Raw genomic sequence first — 12,341 nt, 5'->3', positions numbered from 1 at the left:
TGGAATTACAAGTGTGAGCCACTGTGCCCGGCCGTTTTGTTTTGTTTTTAACTTTACTTTGATACTTTAGTTTTCTCTTTTTTCTGCCTCTCTCAGGTGGTTCTATACACAAGTTATAGTAAATTAAAAACAAATGAAATTTTACGTAACTTATAATTCATTATAATTCATTAACTCTACCAATATGTCTTGTTTTATAAACATATAAACAATTATGTTTATAGTCCTGTATCCGCTCTACAAATGGTAAAAGAAAATGTTTATACTTACTGGAAAGAACAGTTGTGAGGAAAATGTAGTCTGAAAAGGATATGAGCCCACATTCTCCAAGGGTGTAAAATATACTGCCTTCATCAGCAAATTTTTCTCGTTCCTGGGAAATTTTCTATAAAACGTATGGGTCCCACCAAAAGACAAAAATATATAAATGAATTAGAATATAAATAATAAGAGATGAATCACCATTTATCTGACAGTTTTATGCTATTTATCATAAGCGTTTCTCTCACGGCCATTCAAAATCAATGGATCCTTTACAGTTTTCAAGATGATGAAAATTTCAAGACAAAAATTATGTTTTCATTTCAACACTAGTTCAATATGAACATTAGAAAATAATTTCAACGTTAGAACCCTCTGCCATTGCATATATACAGGCCCACTTCAGAACAGGTTTTGTTTCTTAGTTTGAAAAACAATCCACCTTCTTCTACAGAGGTATAAGGGGTAGTAAACAAATAAACAAACACATGAAAAAACTAAAAGGAAATCAGTTTTGTCCAAGAAAAACTAGACTGATAGTGATTAGAAAGAAAGAAGTGAGCAACTATTTCCAAGGCCTATACAAATGCTCAGAAAACCAATTTCTGAAAAACTAATTTTACTTTATAACCCCAAGAATCTTAGCTTCAGAATACAGAACAGTATGCAGAGTGAATAGCATCTCTGAAATATAATGCCAAATCAGTCGTACACACTTTCAGCACAATTTAATCATATCTACTGTTACTTTAATGGAGGCTCCTAAATGTCAGCTATTTGATGAAACTGTCTCCTACAACTTAGTTTTTACTCTAAATATATATTTCTTTTCTTTAATCTATAAATCTCACAAAGAAAGTTTGTTCTCAGCTTTGGTAATTGTCTGCCTGGCAAGTGGTCTCTTCTTGGGTGTTTAAAAAAACTTACTCTGTTTTCTGAATTCTTAGCCAAAGCATAAACTTAGTTGTGACATTGAACATATTTTCAAAAACTGAAAAGGATCCACCAAAAAGTTAGACGTGAAACTCATTTCCACAAGTTCTAGACCACCAAAAATATTTAAGGAATTATTCTGAGTATAAAAAAATAGATTTTAAAAACCCAAACCAATAAAGCACAATCAAAGTAATAATGTCATGCAAGCATAAAGTAAGACGCAGCATTGCAGGCATAACTTCAAGAGGAGTATCATGAAAACTAAACCAACAAGCACCATCACACCAGCATCCAGTTACACAACTATCCAATGGGTTACCTCTGTCTAGTGGAGATCCCATCATAAACCACAAAGGAAAGAAAACTGGTTAACCAACTGAAACTACAAGTACCACACGAATCATCGTGAAGTCAGTTTGTATGATCTTCTCAATAAACTCATTCAAAATAGCCTCTACTAGATATTTACCTGTTCATAAGAAACAGTAGCTATGGACAGGTTAAAGTCTATAGGTGAATACCAATAACACAGTACTAGGTTTTGATGGCGCTTCTACTTAGGAGAACTTTGCTGACTTCTTTTGCGGCTGACAGAAGGCATAGTCCTGCTTGATAGCATTTAGAGATTACTTCTTTGAGTTGACAACAAAAATGAGTATAGTCCAGTATGTTATTAAGGTTAGATCTCATACCACACTTGATCTTCTACCAAGAGACTGAACAGAAATTTCAGACAAAAAAAGCTACTGGATGAGAACTAGAACAGCAAAGCCCTCCACCAGGAAGTTAATATTTAAATTTCTCAAAATAAAAGAAAAAAATAGTTGCATTTTTTACGTTACCCAAGATACTGCAAAGGTAAAGTATGTGAATAGGAAAAAATACACAAAATGAGAATAGGTCCCCAAAGGCTGACCATTACCAGCCATAACAATAAATGTGTATAGAAGCTAATACTTAATAATAATGATGTAATAAGCTTATGGGGCAATTGCTATAATTAAAATAAATAACATAGTGGAAGCCACAGGTCAAGAAACAGACAAAAGTCTAAGGATAGAGTGAAATGAGGAAGCTAAGCCAAAGAAGCAAACCTAACATTATTTTTCTAGCAATCATCCGGGCCATGCTGATGCTGAGAAGGTAACATAAGGACACATCTAATTTTGTTGGTAACAAAATTTGAGTTTGATATAACTTCAAACTCACAGAAAAGTTGAAAGATTAGTATAAAGTACTATTATATATTTTTTACCAATTCACCAACAGTTTACATATTACACAATTTGCCTTGTATTTTTTCAACATGCCACTTTGAAAGTAAATTGGAGACATCATGCCACTTTATACTTAAGTACCTCAGCATAGATTTCCTAGGAACAAAGACATTCTCTAATGTTCACAATCCCAAATGCCATAACCCCAAACGTTGAAACCCCCAAAGATCAAAATTTCTAAAGCCTAAAATCCCCAAAATGTAATTCTGATGCATAATTTATAGCACAGTATATGTTTAATAAAACCAAGAAATTTAGTATTGATACACGTACTATTATCTAATTCAGTCCTTTTTTTTTTTTTTTTTTGACATGGAGTCTCGCTCTGTCACCCAGGCTGGAATGCAGTGGCGTGATCTCAGCTCACTGCAACCTCTGCCTCCTGGGTTCAAGCCTCAGCCTCCCGAGTAGCTGAGATTACAGATGCACACCACCACGCCCATCTAATTTTTGTATTTTTAGTAGAGATGGGTTTTGCCACGTTGGCCAGGCAGGTCCTGAACTCCTGGCCTCAGGTAATCCACCCACCTTGGCCTCCCAAAGTGCTGGGATTACAGATGTAAGCCACTGCGACCAGCCAAATCCAGTCCATTTTCAAATTTAGCAAACTGTCCCAATAATTTCCTTTATAGCTATTTTCACCCTGATCAAGGATGTAATCCACAATCATAAACTGCATTTAGTTATCAGGTCTCTTTAGTCTCCATTAATAGGAACAGCCTTTCTTTGTCCTTCTTTATTTTTTCCTGTAGAGGTTTATTGGTTTTGATTGTGAAAAATTCACCATTTTAACCATTTAACCACACAGTACGTGGGCCTTTTAGGTTTGGCTTCTTTCACTGAACATAATGTTTTTTAGGTTCACCATGTTGTAGCATGAATCAATATTTAATTCCTTTTTATTGCCAAATGATATTCCACTGTATGGGATGCTGATCATAATCCCCCCAAAACACACACTGAACACCATAATCCCGAATGTTGAAATCCCCAAAGATCAAAATCCCTAAAGTCTAAAATCCTAATTTTGGAAAACATAAAAATTCTTTAAAAATATTTGCTTACATTTTTAAAGGAGATTTGAGAAACATAAAAATGTGACAGAACACTGAGCAGAAGAACCATGTTCATAAAGAAATAAAGAAATGGCTCAAAGGGGAAATGTATAAACGCCTATCACTATAGTTAGTAATTGTATGTGCCCCAGTTATAACGGCAGTCATCTGAAATACCCTGAGAACAAACCTAAGTCTTTTCATGAGATCAATTAAAAACCACAATGGGTCATTATTGCATAAACAGTTGCCCAAAGAGCTGAGATCTTGAGAAATTTTATCTTTCACAAATGCAGAAGTACAAAAAAGGTCATTTCTTAATTTATTGAGGAAGTTTCAACGTTTTTACATAAATGCACAATGCTTACACACAATCAATGCTGTGATAATACACTTTCCTGAAGTCGAATTTCTGATATCCAAAGCAGCAGCAGAAAAGTCTGCCTCAGCCCTCAGAGAGACCCATTTGTTGTTTCCAGATCCCTAGCTGATTGGGTGGTGCCCACCAACATTGAGGGCAGACCGTCCCCATCTAAATCCACGCAGATTCACACACTCATCTCCTCACCCTAACACCCAAAATAATGCTTTACCAGGTTTCTAGGTATTCCTTAATCTAGTCAAGTTGACATTTAAAATTACTGATACCTAAAATTAAGTCCACAAGTTCATCCCTTATCAATCTGGCATCATACACAGCTTTTTTTCTTTTTTGAGACGGAGACTCGTTTTGTCGCCAGGCTGGAGTGCAGTGGCACAATCTCTGCTCACTGCAATCTCTGCCTCCCAGGTTCAAGCGATTCCCCTGCCTCAGCCTCCCAAGTAGCGGGATTACAGGTGCCCGCCACCACGTCTGGATAATGTTTTGTATTTTAGTAGAGACGGGGTTTCACCACATTGGCCAGATGGTCTCGATCTCCTAATCTCATGATCTGCCCCCCTTGGCCTCCCAAAGTGCTGGGATTACAGGCGTGAGCCACCACACCTGGCCCCCATACACAGCTCCTTAAGCCATACTTAACTCCCAAATGAAGATAACAGGGTAAGGAAATTTCATCTTTTGGGATTGTATCTTTTGAGATTATGATCCAAACCCCACTGTATGTATATACCACAGTTTGTTTATCTGTTCATATGCTCAAAGACATTTAGGTTATTTCCACCTTTTGGTTATTCACGTATGAGTATCTGTTTGAGTACCTGTTGTCAACTCTTTTGGTATGTACTAAGGAGAGGAATTGCTGGGTCATATGGCAGCTCTATGTTTTTGGTTTTTGTTTTGTTTTGTTTTGAGACAGTGTCTCACTCTGACACCCAGGCTGGAGTGCAGTGATATGATCTTGGATCACTGCAGCCTTGACCTCTGGGGCTCAGCTCAGGTGATCCTCCCATCTCGGCCTCCCCAGTAGCTGGGACTACAGGTACATGTCACCATGCTTGGCTAATTTTTGTATTTTTTGTAGAGATGGGGTTTTGTCATGTTGCCCAGGTTGGTCTTGAACTCCTGGAGTTAAGCAATCTGCATGCCTCAGCTTCCGGAGTGCTGGGGTTACAGGCAAGAGCCACCACGCTCAGCTGGTTGTTTTTTGTTTAAGACAGGAGGAGGTTGCTCTGTCACACAGGATGAAATGCAGTGGCGCAATCGTGGATCTGGGCTGCATCCTTGACCTCCTGGGCTTTAAGCAATCCTTCCACCTCAGCCTCCCAAAGTACTGGGATTACAGCACCATTTACATTCCCATTCGCAGTGTAAGAGGATTCCACATTCTCCACATACTCACCAATACTTCTTCCTCTTCTTCTTTAAAAAATTATAACCATCCTCATGGATATGACATGGTATCTCATTGTGATTTTGATTTACATTCCCCTAATACCTAATGATGTTCAGCATCTTTTCATGTGCTTTTTGACCATCTGTATATCTTCTTTGGAGAAATGTCTATCCAAATCCTTTGCTCATTTTTGAGTTTGTTATTTCTCATTTGGCTGTTGAGTTCTAACCTAAGTTCTTTATATATTCTGGATATTAGATCCTTATCATAGATATATCTGCAAATATTTTCTCCTGTGTGTTGCCTCTTCACTCTTGATAATGTCCTATGAGGCAGAAAAGTTTTAAATATTGAAGTCCAATTTATCTATTTTATTATTTGTGCTTTTGATGTTATATTTAATATTTCACTACCAATCCAAGGTCACGAAGATTTACCCCTACTTTTCTACTAAGGGTTTTAGTTTTATAGCATTTGCTCTTTTTTTTTAGGTTATTGATCCATTTTGAGTTAAATTTTGTATATAATGTGAAGTAGGGGGTTCACCTTCATTCTTTTGTATGTGAATATCTAGTGGACCTTATACCATTTGTTGAAATGGTATGACCTTTTACCACTGTCTTATATGCTTGTTGAAATTCAATTAACCATAGATGTGTGGGTTTATTTCTGGACTCTCAATTTTCTTCCATTGTTTGTGTTTATGCCTACCACATCGTTTACATTTTTGTAATTAAAAAAAAATTGCAGTGAAATGCATATAACAAAATTTACCACTATAAACATTTTAAAGTGTAAGTCTCTTCAGCTCTGTGCATTTTTTTTCTTTTTTCCTCTCTGCCTCAGACTAGATAATATCAATTGACCTATATCTTCAAGTTCACTAATTCTTTCTTCTGCCTGCTCAAGTTTGCTGGTTGAATCCCTCTAGTCAATTTTTCAACTCAGCTCTTGTACTTTTCAGTTCCAGAACTTCTATTTGGTACCTTTTAAATAACTTCTATGTATCTATTGAAATTTTCTGTTAGTTCATACATCATCATTTTAGCTACTTAACTATACTTTAGGCAGTTGATCTAAAGTCTTTGAGTAGTACATACAATGTCTGTGCCTCCTCAAGGATACTTCCTATTTTTCTTTTTTTCTGTGATTGGGCTGTAATTTATTGTTTCTATGTACGCATAATTTCTTGGTGAAACTGGACATTTTGTATATTATGTGGTAACTCTCGAAATCGCATTCTTCCCCTTCCTCAGGGTTTGTTGTTGCTACTTACTGTGGGTTGTAGTTGTTTGTTTAATGACATTATTCAACTCTTCTTGTAAAGACCTGTGACCTTTGTCATAGGTCGTCACTCAAGTCTCTGTTCACCTTAGTGAGCAACTAGTGATTTGACAGGTTTCCTTAAATGCCTGGAGCCAAAGGGGGAAAAATATTCTCTGGATCTTTTCAGATTGGCTCTGTATTGGGCATTTCTTCAATGCTTACTTAGCAAGACCATTTACAACTCTCTCTTAGCCTTAAGATTCCTGCTTGCATGGGGCTTAAATGTCAGCCAGACATGAAAGCTCACGATCTTCTAAGGTTTCTTTTGAACATTCATTCAACCCTAAGCCTTCTAGACTCCCCTGTATATGGTGAAGCATTTCAAATCACTTGTTCTCCCATGTATCTACTTACAAAGCCTCTTCCTTCCCAGGCTATTTGGTTTGTCTGCTGCTTGTCCCAGCTACAGTACTGCTACAGTATTATTTACCTTTAAATCTTTCTGACAAATGCTGCCTCAGTCCCCTAAAAGCTCTGAAGCAGGTGAAACAAAGGCAAGCCTCAAAGCTGATTCCTTAGGGAGCCACCAGACAGGTTGATGCCCACATCCAGAGTCTTCCAAGAACATGATCCACATTGCTCGTTCTGACACAAGCAAGCTCTGTCAGGAACATGGGCCGCCATCCTTATGGCTGCCATTGCAATGGGGAGTTGGGGTGGTCACCAGGTAAGTTAAAATACAATGTTTTGTGAACAAATTTTAGCAGCTTCTTTCTTTTAAAGCATTCTCCTGGTTGTTTTAAGTCTTTCATTAGATTCTAGAGATCTGAACAAGTTGACTGACAGTTTTTGGCAGCTTAATTTTTGGTTTAATGGCGGGATGTGGTTTTGGAGTTCCCTGCTGTGTCATTTTTTATCTCTTTGTACTTCTTAACCTTGACAGTTTTAAAAGGCGCAAGTGAGTTATATTGTAGAATATCTCTCATTTTGAATTAGGCTGATGTTTGTGATTAGATTCATATCTAGCTATCACAAACTATGAATTCATGTTGATACCTATAATTCCTTTCTAGGATACAATTTAGTCTTATCCCTCACACACTTGTTACTACCTTCTCCAAAAATGAGAAACCTGGTTCCCATTATCATCAATATATTTATCGAAGCTTAGAATATACAAAAAGTAGTTTCACAACTGCTAATCCCATCTCTGCAGAAAACAAACATATCTATATCATCTAGAGTTCAACATTTGTTACTTTTTTAAGGAAAATCTACATATGTTGAAACGCAAAAATCTAATGTATAATACACATCTTTATCAAGATATGGAACATTTCCATCACTTCTGAAAGTTCTTTTATGCCTCTCCATAATAAATTCCTACCATATTTTCACCATAAATGAGTTTTGCCTGTTCTAGAAATTGATATAAATGGTATCACTAGTATATACTTTGTTGTCCTGCTTCTTTGGCTCAGCATAATGTGGGGAAGATTCATCTACCGTAATCATCAGTAGTTCACTTTTATTGCTGAGTAGTATTTTATTCTGATCATTACAAAATTAAAATATATAATAAATGTAAAAGCGTTCCTATTTCTCCACATCCTCTCCAGCATCTGTTGTTTCCTGACTTTTTAATGACTGCCATTCTAACTGGCATGAGATGGTATCTCATTGTGGTTTTGATTTGCATTTCTCTAATGACCAGTGATGATGAGCTTTTTTCATGTTTGTTGGCCACAGAAATGCCTTCTTTTGAGAAGTGTCTGTTCATATTCTTCACCCAGTTTTTGATGGGGTTATTTTTTTCTTGTAAATTTATTTAAGTTCCTTGTAAATTCTGGATATTAGCCCTTTGTCAGATGGATACACTGCAAACATTTTCTTCCATTCTGTAGGTTTCCTGTTCACTCTGATGATAGTTTCTTTTGCTGTGTGGAAGCTCTTTAGTTTAATTGGATCCTATTTGTCATTTTTGGCTTTTGTGGCCATTGCTTCTGGTGTTTTAGTCATGAAGTCTTTGCCCATGCCTATGTCCTGAATGGTATTGCCTAAGTTTTCTTCTAGGGTTTTTATGGTTTTAAGTCTTACATTTAAGTCTTTAATCCATCTCGAGTTAATTTTTGTATAATGTGTAAGGAAGGGGTCCAATTTCAGTTTTATGCATATGGCTAGTCAGGTTTCCCAGCACCATTTATTAAATAGGGAATCCTTTCCCCATTGCTTGTTTTTGTCAGGTTTTGCAAAGATCAGATGGTTGTAGATGTGTGGTGTTATTTCTGAGGTCTCTGTTCTGTTCCATTGGTCTATATGTCGTTTTGTGATGTGCTGTTTCTAATTCTTTAGTGAAAAGGTCTACATTGTTCTTCCATGCTTTTGCAGTTGGGGTGGGAAAGAAGTAGAGAGAGAGAGAAGTTACTTGTATGTTTTCAGAGGCATGCTCTTGTTAAAGAGTGGTTCAGGTAAATTTAGGATTATGTATCTATTTACTAACTCTTAAGAATTTATAAGTGAATTTATAGAGTACCCAAAACTCTGAGGAAGATTCTTACAAAATTCATGACATAGTAATTAAAGACACAAAAATTATCATAAAACCATCAAATTTGATCTCTCAAGTTACTCAAAGCTAGGAAGAACATCAAATAAATACGTCAAAATTTGGGAGGAAATGGGAGTTACTAGAAAACAAACTTTTAGATTATTCTGTGCCTATGGCTGCTTCTTAGCTGGTGTTTTAAAACCAAAGACCTGATTCTACCATTTGATCCGGCAATCCCACTACTGTGGGATTTACTCAAAGGAAATACACTATTGGGTATTTACTCAAAGGAAAAGAAGACATTATACAAAAAAGATACTTGCATATGCATATTTATAGCAGCACAATTCAAATTGCAAATACATGGAACCAGCCCAAATGCCCATCAATAAACAAGTGGATAAACAAACTGTAGAATATGCATATGATGGAATACTACTCAGTCATAAAAAGGAACAAAGTAATGGCATTCGCAGCAACTTGGATAGGACTGGAGACTATTATTATAAATGAAGTAACTCAAGAATGGAAAACTAAACATTGTATGTTCTCATTCATAAGTGGAAGCTAAGCTATGAAGATGCAAACGTATAAGAATGATACAATGGACTTTGGCAACTCGGGGATGGGGGGGAAGGGTGAGGGGGTGAGGGATAAAAGTCTACAAATTGGGTTCAGTGTACACTGCTCAGGTGATTGGTGCACCAAAATCTCACAAATCACCACTAAAGAACTTACTCATGGAACCAAATACCACCTGTTCCCCAAAAACCTATGGAAATAAAACTTTTTTTTTTTAAAAAAGAAAGAAAATGTCAAGTAAAATGATCCTTCATTTAATCTTTTGGATGGTGTTTAATCTTTTACTAAATTTTAAGTTATTCTTTCCCCTAAGCAAACACCACTTATACACTTCAGGGGTGATATGGAGGCATATTCCAAGGAGAACGTAATCTTATCAGACTGGTAATAATGTTCATTTTCTCTCACTGCCCCAGAAGTAGTTATTTAAATTTTTTGTTATTTTGTTGTTGTTGTTTTCTTTTCTTCTTCTTTTTTTTTTTTTTTTTTCCTGAGATGGAGTGTTGCTCTGTCCCCCAGGCTTGAGTGCAATGGTGAGATCTCAGCTCACTACAACCTCTGCCTCCAGGGTTCAAGCGATTCTCCTGCCTCAGCCTCCTGAGTAGCTGGGATTACAAGCATGTGCTACCACACCCAGCTAATTTTTGTATTTTTTTGTAGAGACAAGGTTTCACCACGTTGGCCAGGCTGGTCTCAAACTCCTGACCTCAAGTGATCCTCCTGCCTTGGCCTCCCAAAGTGCTGGGATTACAGGCGTGAGCCACCACACCTGGCCTGTTTTCTTTTTTAAAAAAATTTTTGTTATTAATACACATTTATATTAATATGTAATTTTTACTAGAAAGTATAACCTAAGGATTTATATTTAATTCAATGTATCTAGTAAATTCAAATATAATAAACTATAAGAAAGAAATTTTTTTAATATAAAAGTTGAAAGAAATAGAACACACTTCAATTCTATTGTAAGGGTATATGAGAAATTTGTTTCATCTTCAAGTTCCTGAGGTAAGACTGTAGCAATCCTTCAGTATACATGCTGAAAATTATTTAAATAGAACTGGATATTCTTTTTTTTCTCTTTGAGATGGAGTCTCGCTCTGTTGCCCAGGCTGAAGTGCAGTGGAATGATCTCGGCTCACGGCAAACTGCCTCCTGGGTTCAAGCGATTCTCTTGCTTCAGTCTCCCGAGTAGCTGGGATTATAGGCATGTGCCACCATGCCTGGCTAATTTTTGTATTTTTAGTAGAGACAGGGTTTCGCCATATTGGCCAGGCTGGTCTTGAACTTCTGACCTCAAGTGATCTGCCCGCCTCGGCCTCCCAAAGTGCTGGGATTACAGGCGTGAGCCACTGCTCCCGGCCAGAATTGGATATTCTTAAGAGAGACTGTAATTGCAGATACCTTACAGAGCATTATGTTGTTTTATGCAGCTTAGAAGTTACATTTCAAACTTGATTCCACTCACTTGAATCTCTGAAATTAAGGATGTGGAAGCAGAATGCAGGTCAAATGACAAGAATAGCATTTCTATTCAATTTACTGACCAATGTTACCTCTTCTTAGAGAAGAAAATTATGCAAAATGTTTTAATTTAAAGCAATGTGCTCACTAACTTAAATGAACAAAATATAACTGTTTTACTATTCACTGATATGACCTAGTGTTAGATCTTATTTATTTCAAAATTTAAAATGTAGTTATAGGTACAGTATCACCAACCCATTCCAATTACTGATCTCAAGTAAAGGCAAATGGACATTATTATAGGTTTCTGGTATTGATGTCAACTGCACCATATCCTGGATATTTTCATTTTTTAGATAAGCAGAAAGACTTGAAAGTAAACTTATTATACAGCAAATTATACACTACACATGTGTAATTGCTACGCTTCACAGTGAGTCAAAAACCTAGATTGTTGTACCAGATGACTTTATGCTGAAGCACTCACACTTTAGTTTCTGACCAATCACATAAACTTATAAAATACATGGTTAAAGTTGCCGGTGCCATGAGGGGCACTGGGACTGGGATTTCCAGACTCATGAGTGCTAAGTGTGCTCAAACAGTAAATCCTAACTAGTCACAGGGTTGATCAAAATAGGGTTAGTAATTTTGCCTTCTGGGACTCAAGTATATGAAGCCAAAGAGAGAAATCATATCTAGAAACTTATTTCTTCTAGTTAAGATCTAATTTTCAAGTTATAAAGTTCAAAAAAACTTTTTCTAGTTAATAGAAGTTGATAGACTATGTCTGCAAAATCAATGTTTACATATCATCCAGAAATTCAAAACATTTTTGGCATATAGAAAATCTGATGAAGAACACAGCTTTACTATTTAAATTAAAGTGTCATCCTTTATGGGGTGAAATCTTTCGATTATTTTAGTATTAATATTTCGCTACTTTGCTGAAATACATTCAAAGTCTATCTAAATCCCTTGAGTAATATTTGAGGTTGTACATCAAAAACAAATTAATGATGATATGCTTCCTCTGGAAAATACAATTTTGGCATATCATTTCCAAATGACAGATAGTATTTCTATCTAAGGTTGGGGTCAAGGTATGTGGTGGGGTGTTAGAAAGAAAGAGAAAATTCAGCAATTTTCCCATGCAATTAATGCTTACACTTCA

At 36.3% G+C, this 12,341-nt stretch overlaps 1 protein-coding gene across 4 annotated transcripts in view; it reads right to left on the bottom strand.

Moving 5' to 3' along the window:
* The window catches only part of MICU1 (mitochondrial calcium uptake 1), a 260,802-nt gene that overhangs the window by 141,029 nt on the left and 107,432 nt on the right, over positions 1-12,341 (bottom strand). For all 4 annotated transcript variants that reach the window (XM_002820833.6, XM_063727353.1, XM_009245493.4 and 1 more), the window contains one exon: positions 271-385. In XM_002820833.6, coding sequence (XP_002820879.3) covers positions 271-385 — 115 coding nt within the window. The remainder of the gene's footprint in view (positions 1-270; positions 386-12,341) is intronic.

Source organism: Pongo abelii, chromosome 8, assembly GCF_028885655.2.
Source record: "Pongo abelii isolate AG06213 chromosome 8, NHGRI_mPonAbe1-v2.0_pri, whole genome shotgun sequence".
In the NCBI taxonomy this organism is placed as follows: Eukaryota; Metazoa; Chordata; class Mammalia; order Primates; family Hominidae; genus Pongo; species Pongo abelii.
The sequence above is the reverse complement of the archived record's forward strand: the minus strand, read 5'-3'. Positions and strand labels throughout refer to the sequence as shown.